Source organism: Canis lupus, chromosome X (genome assembly GCF_003254725.2).
Source record: "Canis lupus dingo isolate Sandy chromosome X, ASM325472v2, whole genome shotgun sequence".
Classification (NCBI taxonomy): Eukaryota; Metazoa; Chordata; class Mammalia; order Carnivora; family Canidae; genus Canis; species Canis lupus.
Window position 1 is genome coordinate 32,861,669 of NC_064281.1, and position 20,693 is coordinate 32,882,361.

Sequence of the window (20,693 nt, forward strand, 5' to 3'; positions counted from 1 at the left end):
TTTTACATAGAACATTCAACTTCCTTTAATCGAAGGTGAAATGAACACATCAGTGTTGGTAATACAATCCAAGAAGATTTCAAAATACTGTTAAAAAGTACATTAGTATAAACAGCATGAAGTTACTGACTCTGTTGCTTTCATAACACTCTGTGCCCTGTGCCTAGAAAGAATGGGAATAAAGATAAAACATTTGCAGTGAAAACTGAAGTCTTCTAACAAACTGATTCATATCTCTCCTTTTCTCTTCCTTCCTCCAGATCGGAGTCGATCTGAGTTAGATTTGAGTGGATCATTTCCAGAAGACTTAGATAATACTGTAAACATAAGAAGCAAGTCTGTCCCTGGGGCTTTAGACAAAGACTTGGTAAGTTGGATGTGGAAGAAAGTCTGATGATCATGAGGAAAGAGCCCAGTCTTGTTCTAATCCTTTCCACTTTTAGGTGAAAATAAATTGAAGATATATGATAATCTGTTCCTAATCAGTCTTTACAGTCAGCATATAAAAACAACTAAAGAATGATTTAGGGCAGCCTGGGTGGCTCAGCGGTTTAGCGCCGCCTTCGGCCCAGGGCATGATCCTGGAGACCTGGGATTGAGTCCCACATTGGGCTCCCTCCATGGAGCCTGCTTCTCCCTCCGCTTGTGTCTCTACCTCTCTCTCTGTTTCTCATGAATAAATAAATAAAATCTTTTTAAAAAAGAATTATTTAGAAAAATTAACCGGTATTCAGGTTAATGAGTGAAGATTTTCACTAAAAATATACCTGTTGGGAATTTCCATTCCTGGCTTAACATCATTTAATCTAAACCTGGAAAATGAAAGATCCCAAGATTTCCTAAACCAAATATTACTAGACTTAGCTGACTATATAGTTTATATGAACATTTCTACATCTCAAATAACCACTAATGAACTATCTTCTTAACTGAAACTAAATTATGAGAAAACTAATGTTTAATTAACTAATGTTTAATTATGAAATGAGAAATTTGAGTTAGATATTTTTTAAGGTTTCTTCCAGTTCTAATATCTTGATTCTAATTTCAGTAGTTGCTATAATGCAATTTGAACTCCTTGGAAGAAAGATATAACACAAATGTTAAATGACATTAATGTAATTTTCTAAAGCAAGCCAGGAAACTTAGTTCTAAAACTCAATGTTATTTACTATAGTAAAGAAACCTAGGAAGTATTTTTAAGTCCACCACAGAAAGCAGGGGGGGGAAGGCAATAAGATCGAATGGTTTCAAAGCTTACTTGTGTTCAGCCTCTCAAGAACAGCTAATTCCAATGTTACTAAACTATTCCTGATCCTAGAGAACTCAATAACTGAAATTAAAAATGCACTAGAGGGAATCAACAGCAGATTACAATATGAAGAAAAACAAATCAACAATCTGGAAGACAGTAATAGAAAGCAACCAAGCTGAACAGCAAAAAGAAAAAAAGAATAATACAAAATGAGAATAAATAGCAGAATGGAATATTCTATTCCCATAGAATAAATAGGGGAACTCAACACTATCATTAAGCATAAAAACATTTACATTACAGGGATCCCAGAAGAAAAAGAGAAAAGGGGGCAGGAAACTTATTTTAAAAAATAATAGCTGAAAGCTTCCCCAATCTGGGTAAGGAAACAAGCATCCAAATCCAAAAGGCACAAAGAGTCTCCAATCAAATCAACCAAAGGAGGCCCACATCAAGACACATAATAAAATGGCAAAAAATACTGATAGAGAATTTTAAAAGCAGCAAGAGAAAATAGTTACATACAAGGGAAACTCCATCTCAGGCTATCACCTGAGTTTTTTATCAGAAACTTTCCAAGTCAGAAGGGAGTGGCATGATATATTCCAAGTGCTGAAAGGAGAAAAAAAACCTACAACTAAGAATACCCAGCAAAGTTACTCAGAATTGAAAAATATATAAAGAGTTTTTTAGAGAAACAAAAGTGAAAGGACTGTAACACCAAAACAGTATCAGGAAGAAATAGAAGATTTGAACAGACCAATTAGTAGCAATGAAATTGAATCAGTGATCAGAAAACTCCCATCAAACAAAAGTCCAGGACCAGATGGCTTCACAGGTGAGTTCTACCATATATTTAAAGAAGAGTTAATACTTATTCATCTCAAAATTTCCAAAAAATAGAAGAGGAAGAAAACTTTCATATTCATTCTACAAGGCCAGCATTATGCTGATACCAAAACCAGATAAAAACACGATGAAGAAAGAAAACTGTAAGCCAATATCTCTGTTGAACATAGATGTAGAAATCTTCAAAAAATATTAGTAAACTAAATCCACCAATACATTTAAAAAATTATTCACCACTATCAAGTGGGATTTATTCCAGGGATGCAAGGGTAGTTTAATATTCGCAAATCAGTTAACATGATGCATTGTATTTACAAGAGAAAGGAAAAAGTATGATCATCTCAGTAGATATAGAAAAAGCATCTGACAAAGTACAATATCCATTCATAATAAAAACTCTGAACTAAGGGGGGTTAGAGGGAACATTTCTCAACATAAAGGCCATATATGAAAAAACTTAGAGCTAACATCAGCTTGAGAGCTTTTCCTCTAAGGTCATGAAGAAGACAAGCATGTCCACTCTCACCACTTTTATTCAACATAGTACTGGAAGTCCTCACCACCGCAATCAGGCAACATAAACAGAAGGTATCTAAATTGGTAAGGAAGAAGTAAAACTTTCACCATTTGCAGATGACGTGATACTGTGTATAGAAAACCCTAAAGACTCCACCAAAAAACTACTAGAACTGATAAATGAATTCAGTAAAGTCACAGGATTGAAAATTAGTACACAGAAATCTGTTGCATTTCTGTACACTAATAGGTAGCAAAAAAGAAATTAATAAAATGATCCCATTTACAGTTACACCAAAAAGAATAAAATACCTAGAATAAACTTAACCAAGGAAGTAAAAGATCTATACTCTGAATACTTATATAAACAGTGATGAAAGAATCTGAAGAGGACATAAGCTAATGGAAAGATATTCTACACTCATGGGTTAGAAGAACAAATATTGTAAAATGTTCATACTACCCAAAGCAATCTATAGATTTAATGCAATCACTATCAAAATACCAACAACATTTTTCACAGAACTAGAACAAATAATCCTAAAATTCATATTGGAACCACCCAAGACCCCGAGTAGCCAAAGCAATCTTGAAAAAGAAGAACAAAGCTGAAGGTATCACAACTCCAGATTTTAAGATGTACTATAAAGGTCTAATCATCAAAACAGTATGGTAGTGGCACAAAAATAGACACAGAAATCAATGGAACAGAATATAGAGTCCAGATATAAACCCACACTTACATGGTCAATCTATTACAAAGGAGGCAAGAATGTGCAGAGGTAAGAGACAGTCTTTCCAACAAATGATGCTGGGAAAACTGGACAACAACATGCAAAAGAATGAAACTGGACTACTTCCTTACAGCACATGAAACAATAAACTCAAAGTGGATGAAAAAACCTAAATGTGTGACCTGAAACCATAAAACTTCTAGCAAAAAAAAAAAAAAAAGTAATTTTTTCACATCAGCTGTAGAAACATTTTTCTAGATGTGTCTCCTCATGCCAGGGAAACAAAAGCAAAATTAAACTTGGGACTCCACCAAAATAAGCTTTTGTCCCACAAAAGAAACCATCAACAACAAAAAAAGGCAACCTGTTGAATAATAGAAAATATTTGCAAATGATTTATCCATGAAGGGGTTAATATCCAAAATATATAAAGAAGTTATACAACTCAACACTGGGGGAAAAACAATCCAATTAAACAGTGAACAGAGGACCTTAATAAACATTTTTCCAAAGAAGACATACAGGTTGCCAACAGACACTTGAAAAGATGCTCAACATCACTAATCATCAGGGAAATGCAAATTAAAACCACAATGAGCTATCACTTCACACCTGTCAGAATGGCTAGATTCAAAAAACAAGAAATAACCAGTGTTGCTGAGAATGTGGAGAAAAAGGAACCCTCATTCCCACTGTTGGTGGGAATGCAAATTGATGAAGCCTTTATGGAAAACAGTATGACAGGTCCTCAAAAAATTACAAATAGAATTACTATATAATCTAGTAATTCCACTACAGGGTATAAAACAAAAACATTAATTTGAAAAGATATATGCACTCCTATATTTATTGCTGCATTATTTGCAATAGTCAAGATATTGAAGCAGTCTAAGTGTCCATCCATAGATGAGTACATAAAGAAAATGTGGTATATATATATACAATGGAACAGTAGTCAGCAATAAAAAAGGAATAAATTCTTGCCATTTGCAACAACATGGTAGAACTTAGAGTATATAATTTTACATGAAATATGTCCAAGAAAGACAAACACCATATGATTTCACTTATATGTGAAACCAAAAAAAGAATAAACAAAAAGCAGAATTAGATCTATAAATACAGAGAACAAACCGGTGATTGCCAGGGCAGATAGAGATTGGGGGATGGATAAAATAAAGGAGATTAAGAGTACACTTAACTTGCTGAGCATTGAGAAACATATGGAATTGTTGAGTCATTATATCATATACCTTAAACTAATGTATCAGTGTATGTTAATTATACTTAAAAAATATATTGAATTAGACTGGGTGTCTGGATGGCTCATTTGGTTAAGCATCTGACTCTTGATTTCAGCTCAAGTCATGAGCTCAGGGTCGTGATATTGAGCTGTGCACTAGGCTCCATGCTGGGCAGGGAGTCTGCTGGAGATTGTCTTTCCCTCTGCCCCTACCACACTTCCATTCTCTCTCTCTCTCTCTCTCTCTCAAATAAATCAATCTAAAAACAAAGGATATTGAAGTAGTAATTTAAAATCTTCCCCTAAAGAAATACTGAGGAATAAATTGCTTCATTGATGAAATCTATCACATATTTTAAAAGGAAATAATATCAATTCTTCATAAGATTTCTCAGAAAATTACTTCCCAACTCGTTTTGTGAAGCCAGTATTTTCCTGACACCAAAGCTAGAGAAAGACATTGCAAGAAAACTACAGAATAATATCCATTAAGAATACAGATGGAAAAACCCTTTATAAAGTATTAGAAAAATAAGTCCAGTAACAAAAAGACTGCATGCCGGGAATCCCTGGGTGGCTCAGCGGTTTAGTGCATGCCTTTGGCCCAGGGCATGATACTGGGGTCCTGGGATCAAGTCCCACATCAGGCTCCCTGCATGGGGCCTGCTTCTCCCTCTGCCTGTGTCTCTGCCTCTCTCTCTCTCTCTCTCTCTCATGAATAAATAAATAAAATCTTTAAAAAAAAAAAGACCAGGGGATCCCTGGGTGGCACAGCGGTTTGGCGCCTGCCTTTGGCCCAGGGCGCGATCCTGGAGACCTGGGATCGAATCCCACGTCGGGCTCCCGGTGCATGGAGCCTGCTTCTCCCTCTGCCTATGTCTCTGCCTCTCTCTCTCTCTCTGTGACTATCATAAAAAAAAAAAAAGACCACATGCCATAACTGAGTGGGATTTATCCTATGGATGCAAGGTTGATTCAGCATTCAAAAATAATTACTGTAATACAGCATGTCAGTATAATAAAAGGCAGTAACCACATCATCTCAATAGATGCAGAAAAAGCATTTGACAAAATTCAATATCTATAATAAAATTCTTAAAAAAATAGTGAACTTTCTTCGTCTAATAAAGGGCATCTACAAAATTCTTACAGCTTACATCATATATAACGGCAAGAAAGAAAAGAAAAGAAAATGCTTTCCCCCTAATATAGGAACAAGGCACAAGGTTATCACCTTCATCACTTCTGTTCAACATTTTACAGGAGATTCTAGCTAATGCAGTAAGGAAGGGGAAAAAGAAAATAAATTAGAAAAGAAAAAAAGGAGAAGACAAGACAAAGGAAAGGAGGGCATCTCATTGGAAAGAAAGAAACAATACCTTCTTTATGTGCAGTTGATATGATTTTGTATGTGAAAGATCCTAAATAATCTAGAAAAATATTACTATAACTAATTAGCAAGTTCACCAAGGTTACAAGATATAAGATCAATGTACAAAAATCACCTGTATTTCTGCATATCAGCAATAAATTATCTGAAATGAAATTAAGAATATAATTCCATTAATAGCATGAAAAAGAATAAAATACTTAGGAATAAAATTGTCAAAAACTGTAAGACAGATGTATGTATTAAAATTTAGAGAAGTATTGCTGAGTTAAAGATCTCAATAAATAGACATAATATGTGCATGAATTAGAAGATTCAATATTCTCTCCAAATGAATCTATAAACTCAACACAAACCCTATTTAAAATCTACGCAGGCTCTTGTGGAAATTGACATACTGATTCTAAAATTTATATGGAAATGCAGAGGATCTGGAATTAGAAAATAAATTTTGAAGAGCAAAGTTGGAAGACTTTCTCTAGTAGATTTCAAAACTTTCTATATGACTATTGTCATCAGTACAGTGCGGTATTGGCATAAACACAGGCAATCAAAAGAATATAATTGAGAGTCCAGAAATAAGCCCTTATATTTTCAATCAGTTGAGGTTTGGCAGTTCAATGAGGAAAGAACCTTTTCAGCAAGCCATGACAGGACAATTGGATATCTATATGCCATAAAAAAACCAAAAAATGTTGATTATTACCACACACCATGAATAAAGACTAACTCAAAATGCATTACATCTCTAAATGTAAGAACTAAAACTGTAAAATTTCTAAAATGAAACCTAGAAGAAAATCTATGACCTTGAGTTAGGCAAAGAATTCTTAAGTGTTACACCAAATGTATGATGCATGATACATTCAACAAAAAAACGACAAATTTTATCAAAGTTAAAATTGTTATATCTCAAAGACATCATTATAAAAATGAAAAGACAAGGGGCACCTGGGTGGCTCAGTCAGTTAAGCATCTGCTTTGGCTCAGGTCAAGATCTCTGGGTCCTGGGATCAAACCCCACATTGGGCTCCCTGGTCAGCAGAAAAGGCTGCTTCTCCCTGAGAAGCTATTTCATTTGGTTTCTATGGCCTTTTAACATCTATCACTGTGAGTTGGTTTCCTTTATCATTTTTATTTTAGGTTCTGTTAATTTGTTTTTGTTTTGTTTTGAGCACATTCTTACTTTCTAGGTCGTTACTTGAGCTCATCTTGTGAGCCCAGCAGTGAAAAAAGGCAAATGTATCAATATAAAAATAAACAAGTTTTGAAAAAGTACTTCACACACCAGGAAATTAGGTTAGTCACTGATCAGAAAAAGGTACTCAGCTAAGTAATAAGGGAAACAAAAATTAAAATCATGAGGATATTGGGACGCCTGGGTGGCTAAGTGGTTAAAGCATCTGCCTTTGTCTCAGGGTGTGATCCTGGAGTCCCGGGATCGAGTTCTGCATTGGGCTCCCTGCATGGAGCTTGTTTCTCCCTCTTCCTATGTCTCTGCCTCTCTCTCTCTCTGTGTGTCTCTCATGAATGAATAAATAAATCTAAAAAAAATCATGAGGATATTAAATATTAACCTTAAAAATAGAAACTTTGATTTTACCAGAAAAAGATGGGTTTATTCAGGAATGAAAGAAAATTGCAATCTGGGACCAACAAGCCATGGCAAAACCATAGGCAAGGCTGGGGAACAAAGGAGAGTCATGCTTTCTTAAGGAGCAAAGGGGTAAGTTGGGAAAGCTTTTATGAACTTTAAGTCCATGAGGAAACTGGGAGTTCAAAATGTGATGGCTTCACATTGGCTGAGCTGTTACCCTGGGGGATGAGAAAAGTGACCCTACCTCCAGCTGGAATAGTAGAGTAATATCCATATATAAGGTCAAGTCTACATAAGGTCAAGTTCATCTCTTCCTGTTGTATTTGCAATTGACTGTGAGTGGTAGGGTATGAGAGCTTCCCATGCTGAAACCTCCTAACTCCATTTCAGAGAGGCTTCCCCTTACTAATTTTCACATAAACATCTACTGGATTAGCAAAAGTGAAAAAAAAATCTGACAATACTAACCTTTGGGAGGCAAGGATATAGAGCAGAGAGCACTCTTCTACGTTGCTGGCTAGACTATAAATTGGTACAATTACTTCCAATTGCTTGACACTATCTTAAAATAGTTATCGGTAACCCTGTGGAGATATGCACTCCTTGTGGCGTGCCAATTCCGCCGAAGGGAAGCTTGTGTTTCTCTGCCTCAGGGTATATACTAAAAGATATTCATAGCAGCTTTACTAATGATAGAAAAAATCTGGAAACAGCCCAAATATTCAGCAACAGAAGAATGGATAAATCAAGTGTAAGATAGCGTACCACTGAATAATGAATAAAAATGAACAAACTACAATAATATGAAACAATTTGGATGACTCTTAAAAGACTATCATGTTGAGACAAAGAGGCAAAACACAAAAGAATATAACATTTAATTTCATTTACTTAGAGTTCAAAAACAGGCAAAACAAAATCGTATTGTTTAGGAATGTATGCTTAGGTAGTAAAAGTATACAGAAAAGCAAAGATGTGATTACCATAAGAGTTAAGATTTTATTTCAAAGATGGGGAAGAAAAGGGTTGGTGATATGGACAGAACACAAAGAGGGCTTCTACTTGATTACTTTATACTGTTATGCTGTCCATTTTTATTTTATGCACCTTTCTATGCATGTCATATTTTATAATAAAATTAATTTTTACTCGAAAGCACATAATTAAATATATAGAATAATCTCAATTTATAAAACAGGTTAAAAGAAATTCTTATGATGCCTGCCCAGATTTGTGTGTGCAGAATTTTATACGATTTTTCACATAAACAAGGAGAAAGGCATGGAATCTATATGTAAAATGTTGATTTAACCTGGGGTGAGAGGAAAGAAAGAGAAGAAAGGAGAAGCAAAAAAGAAAGGTGTTCTTTTTTTTAAAAAAAATGCATGATATATTCCTTATATGTGCGGTTGCATATGTGGGCATGTGTGTGTACATATCCTAGAACTTTGAAATTTGGTCATTAACTTAGTAGTGAGAGATCTAAGTTTGATTTCTATTTATCTCTATTGCTTGACATTTGTTACTATAAAAATGTATTGGTTAAATAACCAACAGGGGGATGGGCAGGGGAAGCCACTCTATCATGAAAGAGAAGAAATTAGAACCTGGCATTTTGGACAAGAATCCAGTGTCTAAAAAAAAAAGAATCCAGTGTCTGAAATAGTTTACTCTGTCAGATTTTTAAGATCTGTTTCCCCATCTTGACAGTATGCATGCACACACATGCACGCATACATGCACAGACATTTTTTTAAATTAAAAAATAATTTAAGTACATTGCCCAAAGCTTAGAGACCAGGGAGGTAGAAATTGAACACCCAGGTCTATGTGATTCCCAATTTCACGTTCTTTTTGTAAAGCAAACACCACTAAGAAGGAGACCCCACTTGTCTGATGGCATCATTCAGGTTGAGTGGATAGCAAGAGAGAAAAACCTCAGGATAGGATGATTTCTAGATATTTGTATCGGATTTTTCAGGTATTTTTTTAAAAAAGTGATCCACTGATTTTCTCCTCCTTCCTTGGAAGGACTCCTTGGAAGAGACCGAGGAAGGTGTTAATGACTTAGTGTCCTCCCGGTTTTCTGCAAACACCCACAGTCTAGCAAGTGGCCTGTCAACCGTAAGTAGTTCTCTAGCACGTAACTAGTTTATTCTTTCTCTTGTTGATTTTTGGGACTTTTTCTCAAGGAGATCGGAATGTTCTTGAGAATATGTGTGACAGTGAGTCAAGAGTCATTATAATCTGCTTGCCCTTTGCCCACAGAGTGCTTTTTGTTGTAATTTTGTGTGAGCTTTTCCTTCTCTCTCCTTCCATGGTCCTCACCCAGTTTTTAAAACCTCTTTACTCCCTCATTCAGGCTCTCATCAACTCAGACCTATAGACTATCACAATTCTCTGCCAATATATTTATTCGCTTGCCACCACTTTGTTTATTTCCCAACTGTCCACCATGCTGTGGCCATTTTCTTAAAATACATACCTAGTCAGGTTTCTCTGCTACTCAGACACTGTCCATAGCTTCTCACTGCCTGTAGAATAATGTCTCTTCTTATGTCCATGTTCAAGGCTTTGCTTGAGAGGTAAGTGTTAGGAGCCCCCATGTTCTCATACTCCTTTGCATGCATATATGCCTGTAAACTTTTTTCTTTGCTCCTCTGATTTCTGTTCTTTGCTCTAATACCCATTTTTCCTTTTGACCTTTGGGCGACTGTCTTAAAGAGTTCTCAAGCAGGCTCTGACAGGAAGTGGACCTACCTAAATGTACCTGATGCTGACTCAGACACTGTGAGTTTTCAATCTTTCCTTTTCCTTCTTTCCAGCCATACTTTGCACATTTCATGGTAGGGGAAATCTGATGAGGTGGGCAGTTTTTCCAGCATTTACCTTTTTCTGACTTGTATACAGTTAAGCAGAGTTTCTCTTTAAAAAAGGTAAACAGGGCAGCCTGGGTGGCTCAGCGTTTGGTGCCGCCTTTAGCCCAGGACGTGATCCTGGAGACCCGGGTTCGAGTCCCGCGTTGGGCTCCCTGCATGGAGCCTGCTTCTCCCTCTGCCTGTGTCTCTGCATCTCTCTGTATCTGCTTCTCGAATAAATAAATAAAATATTTTTTTTAAAAAGGTAAACAACACTACCAGAATCCAAGTATCCCAAGGAAAGAAAACTTCATTCAGCATTAGAATCTGAGTGCCAGTCAAAAGACATATGGTTCAAAATGATTTACCATTAATGAGATAACCTTTAGAATAAACATCTCTCTTTTAAATCCTAACATTTGCTCGGTTAAGAGCATAAAATTTGGTTAGTAGCAAAATTGCCTTAATTGCCTGAATTTCTCCTACACTTCAGCATTTATGGGTTCTTAAATTTTCTTCTCTCTGTCAGGGCCCCCTGCTTACTGAGGACTGCTTTGAAGATGTGGCTACTGAGGGATGTGGTGTAGACACAAATTAGTGATATGAGGAGGTGGGGAGGCATGCTGGGGAGATCCTCAGCAAAAAATCTAGAGACTTTGCTCTGTGTCTTAGCACTGCCAGTAATTTCTGTGAGTCAGTTTTCCCATATGTAACCTGAGGGAGTAGCTTATTCTTGAAGCCCTTGGAAGTCAAAGGCAGCATTGCCTCACTTGGGGCGAGACTCTAACACATTGTCAGTTCACAGAGCCCCTAGTGATTCTTTCATCCCACTCCTGAGCCAAAAGTAATACCTGACTAACCCATTTATTAAGTTATTAGTGGTGTGAAATGTTGGAGTTCGGGGGAGAATTCTTGGGGTGTCTTTGGTACAAAAAGGGTGGTTTTATTAAAGCCTGGGGACAGGACCTGTGTGCATAAAGAGCTGCCCTGGGGTTGTGAGGAGTGACTGATTATATACTTTCAAGTTGAGAGGGGGTTGGGGAGGGCTTAAGTCTCTAAGGAATTTGGAAGCCAGGTTTCTAGGACCTTGGGCTAGCTGCTATTAGGACAAGGTCATTTATTGCTGTCTAGTAAAACCTTAGTCACGAGACCCTTGAGATGTATATCAGCAGGCCATGTGCTTGGAGGATGACTGCTGACATGGGTCTTGGGGACCTGTACAGGTAAAGGAAGTTTCCAAAGGGATTTTTACATATTAAAGAAGACTTACAGGATCCTGGAGGTCGGGCTAATGTCAAGCTAAGGTTGCCTTTTGCCTTTAGCAAAAGTATTAACATTGAGATGGTTGAGTTCCTGGGGCAAGGTCATAAGTATTTGTCAATGGGCTGCAAAGGATATTAATTTTTTTCTATATTTCTTTTGCCTTTGTTTTCCACATCAGTTAGGTCAAAAAATTTTATAAGGACTAATACCCTAACAACTTAGTAGACATGCAAAACAGTAATACATAAATTGAAAGAAAAATCATTTTCTTCCATTCTTAAACAGCCCTTAATCCTTACTAATGGGACTCAGGTGCCTGTTAGGCACCTCACAACTCGTCAGATCTGGGAATCCAATTGGACAGCACCACTTTTACTTCTTGTTCCACATTGATTTTTTTTAAAGATTTTATTTATTTATTTGATAGAGAGCACAAGCAGGAGTGAGCAACAGAGGGAGAGGGAGAAGCAGGCTCCCTGCTGAGCAGGGACCCTGATGTGGGGCTTGATCCCAGGACCCTGGAATCATGACTTGAGCCAAAGCAGATGCTTAACTGAGCCACTCAGGCTCTCCTCCACATTGATTTTTATGCAGTACCTACTTATTTTTTCACAGTAACTCTCAAAAACTCAGCTTCACCCAGATAAGACTTAAAAGAATGAATTGTGATTCAATGTTAACACCATGAACAACTGTTAATAATTTGCATGGTGTCTGATGGATGGTCACTGTGTTTTCCCTTGAAATTTTAAAATACCCTATGGTCCCCCTGTGAGTTGCTGCAGTGCTCTGGGATGCCACAATACACATTTTGGAGACTGTGGACCTAGGAGTTTGTTAGAAAAGAAGACTCTCGGACCCCACCTGAGACTGACTGGATCAGTCTTCATCTTAACAAGATCCCCAGGTGATTTCTGTGCAATTAAAGTTTGAAAAGCACCACTCAAAGCCACCTATTATAAAGAAAATTCTGTTTTGTTTTAGGAAGGGAAAAGACAAATTAGATCACTCACTGGCTCACTAGAAATGATAATTTTTAAGTAATTATGGAATTCTTGGTTTACTTTTGCCCTTGACTTAAATTTAAAAGAGATACTGGCCACATCATCCAAATCCTGTTCTTTGATCAGTCTCTGAACACCCAAAAGAATGTAGTGACTTCCGCTCTGCATATCACACAAAGTGGGAAGCCCAGGCTCTCTTTGTACTTAATCTAGTCCTTCCCAGTGGTTCACAGACAGGGCTTTTGAAACTATTGGGTCACTCATGAAAGCCTTCCGAGCGTGGTCTCTTTTGACAGATGTGTTGCTAAGATACAGTTTTGGCACTAAAGGATAATTTTGTTACATTTAATTTAAAATATGTCTCTTGTCATTAGTGTCTAATCAGGAATTGTATTCATTCTGGTAGATTTGGACTGTTGGGTTTTTTTGTTTTGTTTTGTTTGTTTTTTTACATTTTATTAGTTTGTTGGTGTGTTCACTTATTGTTTAGTGTTCTATTTTGGGAGTGGTTATTTTACAGAGGTCTACAAAGCCCAGGTCTGAGCACTACCCATGTGACCACAATAGCTGCTCAGGGAAGTCACAGCAACCTAGGGTGTATGCTGTTCTCCTGGCATGCCCTCGTTAAAGCTAGTTATGCCTTCCCAGAGACTGATGGGATGCTCTCTGTGGGTGTCAGAGAACTCTGTGGTTCCTGCTAGCACAGAATATATGAGCTTCTCTTTGACCCGATGGATGCATTCTAGACCTTGACGTAGATTGACCGTGGGTCTGGATCTACCAGTGAGAGAGGCAGAAGCTACAAGGATAGGGAGAAGACGTGAGATTGGAAGTGCCTCAGTGACCCTGTATTCTTTAGAAGTGAATAAACAAAAACTCTTCACTTGCCCAGAAAGGCAGTGCTTCCCCTCTCAGCAAGTTTCCTTGCCTTCCTTACCAATGCTCTTTAAGTCTTCTTGTCCCTTGTCAGGTTTGGAGTTTATACAATACCAGCAACTCAGGCAAAAGAAGTGATTTTTGTTTTCTTTGCTCATCCTAGACTTTCCTGCTCATTATAAAGAATAAGAATAGTAATTGAATAAAGCGGGGGGGGGGGGGGGTGGCTTCTGTGAAGAGCTAATTAGAATAACACTGGGCACCTCTTCTCATCTTGTTTATTCCAGACCAGCCTTAACAGCATGATGAGTGTTTACAGTGAAACAGGAGACTATGGCAACGTGAAGGTCAGTGGTGAAATCCTTCTCCACATCAGTTACTGCTACAAAACTGGCGGGCTCTACATTTTTGTCAAGAATTGCAGAAATCTGGCCATTGGAGATGAAAAGAAACAGAGGACAGATGCGTAAGCACATAGCACATTCCTCAGACTGTTTCAGTCACTGCTTTCTTTGTCAATATGTGTGGTTTTGTCTTAGCATTCCTCTTGATTCAGAACTTTCTCAGAAGCTTGTGATTTTTCTCCCGTGCAACACTTCTAAATATTCTCTAAGTGTATGTATAATGGCTGCATCCATGATTATCTAATTGTAAAGAGCTATGAGTCAATGTGATTCAGGACTGACATATTTGTAGTTTACACAGAGGCAGCTCTGAGATAGAGGCTGGCTGGCACATTGGCGCACCCCAGGATCTATGAGGATCTTGTTCTGGGAGACCCTCCAGAGAAAATCACCAAGCTGTTAGCCCAGTTGAACAGCTCGAAAGGACAATTTTAAGGCTCTCAGGCTTCCAGATATCTACTGGGAGGCAGATAATTGACTGTGTGTGGTACATTGGAAGGGAGCTAGATGAAAGATGTGTCAGGGGTTCCCAAGATCATTGTCAGGCTTGATGATTTACGAGGAGGACTCACAGGACTCCACATGTAGTCATAATCAGCAAAGAAAAAAGGCATGTGTGGCTAAGTTCTGAAGAATCTAGGCTTAAACTTCTAAACTCCCAGCAGAGTCACACAGGATGTACTTAATTCCTCCAGCAACCTGTGCAATGTTGTTTACCAGGGAAGCTCATTTAGAGACTCAACTGGTCACATACCAAAATTCCAGTCTCCCTGAAGGAAAGCCAATGTTCTACATAAGCCATTATTATTTTTACAAATAGTTTAGTCACAGTGAGCCATTTATATCTGTTCCGGGAGTGATGAGAGTCCTCCTGAAATCCAAGTTCCCAGATCCCAGCCACTGGCTAATGTTGTAAGCAGGCATTTCCAGGCAATCTGAGGCCTGCTGTCTTACCCTTTTCCTCCATAGTAGGTGACCTAGGTCCAATAAACACCTCAGAGAAGCTTTTTCCAAGTGTCTAAAGATAGGCAAAATGGGAGTGGGACACCTGGCTGGCTCAGTTGGTGGAGTGTGTGGCTCTTGATCTCAGGGTTGTGAGTTCAAGCCCCATGTTGGGCATAGAGATTACTTAGAAAATTAATTTTTTTTAAAAAGATAGACAAATGAGTGGATTCTGAGTATAGATTGATCCATCTACTTCCTCAGCTACGTATCAGAGGGCTTTAGGACTATTTATTTATTTATTTAGATGTATTTATTTATTCATGAGAGACAGAGAGAGAGAGAGGCAGAGACAGAGGGTGAAGCAAGCTCCTCACAGGAGTCCAATGCGGGACTCGATCCTGGATCCGGGATCACAACCTGGGCCAAAGGCAGCTAGCTGCCCAACCGCCGAGCCACCCTGGTGTCCCAGGACTAATCATTTAGGGTAGCATGGAAAGAGGTCCTCTAAAGCCCTGGTATATGTGCTTCACAGCAACTCTTGTAGCATCTTGTCGATTGAAGTCTTGTACATCTTGTACTTTCTAAATCTGCCTTGATACCCCTGCTCCAAGAGGTTCCTGGGATAGCTCAACACAAGGTGTTGGGTAGAATTGTTATTGTGACACTGGGTTGTTATTTCCTATTTGTTCTTTTTCACCATTTTCCTCCATTTGTCTATAACCACTGATTCCAGTCATCAGAAGTCCTGACATCTGAATGGAGAACAATATAACCCTAGAGTATTTTGTGAGACCATTGATCCTATGAATAGATGACATTTATTGAGTCGTATAATGTCAGCTCCCTTATGTATCAACCAGTTTAATCCTTGTAATGCCCTAAGTTAGATAGATACTGTTATTATCCCAGTTTTACAGATGAGGAAACTGAGGCACAGCGAGGTTAAGTAAGTTCTTGAGTTTACCAAAACCAGTGAGGCATGGAGTAACTCAAGCACAGTTGGCTTGATGTCAGAGCCCACACTCTTCATCACTATACTGCTTCTCTCTTATTGGAAGCCCAGAGTTCTATTTTAAGGTATCCTGCTAGATAGACTACATTCTCTTTGGTTCTCTAATGTTTCCTGACCTATTCCCTTCACCTCTCTTGTTCACTGAAGTCCCTGACTATTCCTTGTGAAGTAGATGTTTCCCAATAATTAATTTCATGTCTTATCACCTACAGTTATGTTAAGTCATACCTTCTTCCTGACAAGTCCAGAAACAATAAGCGCAAGACCAAGATCAGAACAGGCACCAATCCAGAATTTAACGAAACACTAAAGGTAAGTACATGCTCTCTCATATTAACTCAAGTGATACTGTTCATGCCTTCATTGGTTTAAAATTAAAATTGACTACAGAGGGTTTGTGTGTCCAGGCTTACATATCTTTCAGAAAAGTAGAATTTGAATAAATTAGTGTAATACCCTTGGCTTTCTTAATAGTTCTTTGAAAAGAAAAAGCTGTAAACCCTTATTCTGTTTGTTTCTCTGCTGCAGCTAAAGTTACACCTTAAGTAAAGATGATCAAGTGAAATTTCATCTGAGCCAGTGCATCTTGTCAAAAAATGTTTCACCCTTAGGAAAATTATTTTTTTCTAGTTTAAAATCCTTAAAAGGAGTTTGTCACAGTTTTGACACTGACTTAGCAAATCACTCTGTATACATTCCTCGTTCTGCTAACAGAGCATGAATATGTGCTGTTTCTTGTCATGTTTCAGAATTGGGCTAAATTTAGGCTTGTGGTTAATAAACAGTGGTGAGACAAGGTTGGATTTGGGGAACCTCAGAGAAAGTGGCCCTGGTAAGACATGATCCAGGCCGCAATCTTTGGTTGACCTTACTTTCCCCATAGGTTTCTATGTAACAACCCCTTCTCTCACCCTGGGCCAATTTAGCCTGGTAAGAAAGATCTGGGAAGACTAGAATGTAGAAATTAATGCCAGTTGCAGGGAAATTTATGAACCTTGTGCCTGGAGTGATGGAGTCAGAGTCCACCATAGCAGGAAGGTGGTGAGCGGGGATGTCCTTCATTGTGGTCCTGTTTAGAAGCAGGAACCAATATGAAGACAGATCAAAATGAAAATGAATGAATTTAGGCAGGGGGTGAATCTGGTGGTTATAACAAGGTAGCAAAAATGAGCCCAAGCAGAATATATAGAGTGACATGGCAAATTCAGGAAGGAGGAAGCCAAGGTCAGTCATGCCAGGAACAGCAAGGATGGGTATCGATGCAAATCCAAGATCAAGAAACACTCTGAAGTGTGTCTCAGGTGGTAGATGCATAGAACAAGCAGGAGATTTGAGGGTGTATAGGCATGTCGCTATGGATCATGTTCTGCTGAAAAGGAAAAGCTACCCCAGCAATATTTTATTTCTAGTCAATATATGTATTTGTCTATTCACTCCTGCACTTATACTAGACTTTATGAAGTTTCTCACTGACAGTACTTTTCTGGATTTAGAGATTCTCATTATAAATAAGGTAAGACAGAGAAGTTGGCAAGTTGATATATCAGACATTAAGCTTACAAAGTAGATGTTGAAAAATGACTAGCAGATGAAAAACAGGTGAAACTGGAAAGGGGACATTCTTCATGATCTAACACTTTTTATATTATATTTGAAGTTTATTGACTTTTTTCCTAAATAATTTGCTAATATATATTTCAGTGCTAGGTCTAACACAAAATGAGTTTATGCCATCTATAGAACCTCAGTTGTAGCATAAACAAAGAAAACTACAATGTTTGGGGGGTTTGCTTTGTTCATATTACTAATGCATATAATCTGAAAGATGATGAAGGCAAATTTTAGCCTGTTGTAGAACCGGGCAGAGTGGAGTGTGTGATGTTGTGAATCTCATTTGCAGTATACCATCAGCCATACCCAGCTGGAAACAAGAACTCTACAACTCTCAGTCTGGCATTATGATCGATTTGGACGTAACAGCTTCCTTGGGGAGGTGGAGATTCCTTTTGACTCATGGAACTTTGAAAATCCAAGTGATGAGTGGTTTGTGCTTCAGCCCAAGGTAGGAAATGCTTCCAGATTAATCAAACAGCTGTGCAGTGAGACAAGTTATGCACAAAATTGATGTCATAGGCCTGAAGGATCTGAAGACTTCCAATTTTCAAGAAGTAATCTGAGGGGATTAGTGCGGCCAAAACTCCTTTTTTAATACAGACTGTATAATGCAAGTCACAGAGTCATATATATTATTAATTTGACTTACTAAAAATGCACTCATCATCTGAAGGTTTCCATGGATTAAAAAAAAGGAATACCTGATATGATCCTATCAGAAATTATATGATCCTATCAGAAAGAGAAAGCAAAAACAAATCCATAGAGCCAGTCAGTCTTAAAACATTCTTTCGATTCCCCATTCTTCACAATTCAAACCTAAACAGGAGTGGTCTTGCCTTGGCTCACATGAGGAAGTAACCAATAACTAAAATGTCTGGTTTCCTATATTCCTACTTTTGAGATTCATAAGCCAGGTCTGAAGTTATATTCAGAAAAACAATCTTAAAGCTGGTCCTAGAAATTAAATGCAATATAGCATGTTCTGAACTAGATCAACAGTAGCTTGGATTCACTTTATTCAGCTGGAGCCACTCTACATTTATAGTAAATTTTTAAGTCAAAAGGGGGATGAAAAAAGGTCACATTTATGTAACCAAAGATTGCTCTTTATACACAGGCAAAAAAAAAATATGAGGGGAAGATAGTAGAGTCAAATCAGACTCTCTGGGTTCAATCCTGGCTTCAATCCTGTCTGTGTGACATTGGCCAAATTACTTAAGTTCCTAGGCTTTGGTGTTCTCATATGTGGTATAATAATTGGACATATCTTACTGGGACATTGTGAAGCTCGCAGAAACACCCTGTGATGCTCACATTATTGTATCAGGCACATCTTAAGCTCTCAAGAAATGCTAGGTGGTGTTTATGTTACATCATAGACAAGAGTCCTTATATCACAATTGACAGAAACCCCAGCTCATACAGCTCACAAAATAAAAGGAAATTATTGGCCAGTGATTATCAAGCATGGCTTTATCCAAGTAACTCAAATCTTACCAAGGCCCCGGACTCCCTTGGTCTCTCTTCTCTGTGTTGCCTTCATTTTCAAGACTTTGTGCAGCTGTCCTCCCTCACTAGCTCCAGTATGATTCTCTTGGAGATTATAATACCTGCAAGCCTCTCCTCCTTGCACCACACTGTCCAGGAGAGGAAAAATGTCTTTCTCTTCCAGCAGTCCACCCAGTGCCCTGGGCCTGGTTCTCCTCATTGTGATTACATCATTTGCGTATCCTGAACTAATTGCCATGGCCAGCCAGGGAGGTGAGATACATTGGCTGACTTAAGATAATCAGAACGTACCCTGGTCCTGAAGGTAATACTGCCCCCAGAGAAATCCAGGTATAGTAGTTCTAAAGGAACGCTGAGTGGAAGCTAGACAGCAAAACACGTGTTGTTCACCATCCGTAACAGCATTGTTCATAGCTGATGGTACAACAAACATGGTGAGTTAAGTATCATCACTTCCATTGTGCCTGAGGAGATCAAGACTCAGAAGTTAAATACAATTTTCCAGTGGAGTTTTATAACTATTGACCTCAAGCTTGGTGTAAATAACTCATGGAAAATCTTTGGGAAGTATAACTGGGCTGTGGGTAAAATTAGCAATAAAATATAAAAAGTCCTTAAACATAAAATAACTGTAAGCCCATGACTAATATAAATATGAAAGAGGAAGTACAATAGTCACAAGAAATAAGTCCACAATAGAATAACATTCCCTGACATTAAGAATGGGAAATAATTGGTCATTATAACACAGAGTCTCTTGGAATTGAATGAAGAGCCTTACCATGAAGGATACCACTTAATCTGACTTAACAGTCTCCTATCACTTGCTTCCTTTTGTGTGTAATGGGTGAGCACAATAGAATCATAGTTAGAAAATGTCCAAGAGGGGCACCTGGGTGCCTCAGTGGTTGAGTGGCTGCCTTTGGCTCAGTTCGTGATCCCAGGATCCTGGGATCGAGTCCCACATCGGGCTCCCTGCTAGGAGCCTGTTCTCCCTCTGCCTGTGTCTCTGCCCCTCTCTGTGTCTCTCATGAATAAATAAATAAAATCTTTAAAACTAAGGAAAAGAAAACATCCAAGACATTGTATGATGCATGATACCGGTGAAGGACAAGTAATTCATTTTAGTACATAAAATTAACTTGTCTGTCCTAAATTTAATGTGAAAGCACATACGGGCTTTTTGGAAAACAGCTTGGAGAGTTCCAGTCAGTTTCCTGGAAATGGTTGAAGGACTTGCTCAGATGGTATCTGAGCTCTCCCAGGTGTATCCTCTGTGCTTAGGGACCAACGACTTTCCATGGTAATCACCTTCACAGTGCAGTTGAATGATTTCACTTTCTAGCATAAAGGAGAAGCAACTCTGAGGCTGCTCCAGGTCGAAAAGTTCAGACTGTGTTTAATGTCTGGAACTCCTCGGGCCTCTGCCAGGTCCCCTTGGACTCCTTAAACCATGACTGTTAGGAGTTTTGCCTCCAACAGCTCTCACCTGACACTCTGTTTAGAAGACTGTGCTTGGGCTACTGTAGCTTTTTCCATGAGCAGGGAGTCAGAAGCTCCCAGAAACTTACGTACTACCTACCACAAGGCAACCCTTTGCCAGTAACTGATAGATGGGGGA

General features: G+C 38.3%; 1 protein-coding gene across 11 annotated transcripts in view; it reads left to right on the forward strand.

Annotated features, from left to right (window-relative positions):
• The window catches only part of SYTL5 (synaptotagmin like 5), a 286,474-nt gene that overhangs the window by 194,320 nt on the left and 71,461 nt on the right, over nt 1–20,693 (forward strand). For 9 of the 11 annotated variants that reach the window (XM_049107701.1, XM_049107699.1, XM_049107706.1 and 6 more), the window contains 6 exons: nt 261–367; nt 9,616–9,708; nt 10,309–10,374; nt 13,873–14,051; nt 16,159–16,258; nt 17,847–18,008. In XM_049107701.1, coding sequence (XP_048963658.1) covers nt 261–367; nt 9,616–9,708; nt 10,309–10,374; nt 13,873–14,051; nt 16,159–16,258; nt 17,847–18,008 — 707 coding nt within the window. The remainder of the gene's footprint in view (nt 1–260; nt 368–9,615; nt 9,709–10,308; nt 10,375–13,872; nt 14,052–16,158; nt 16,259–17,846; nt 18,009–20,693) is intronic. The other 2 variants (XM_049107704.1, XM_049107705.1) reach the window with 1 other exon arrangement.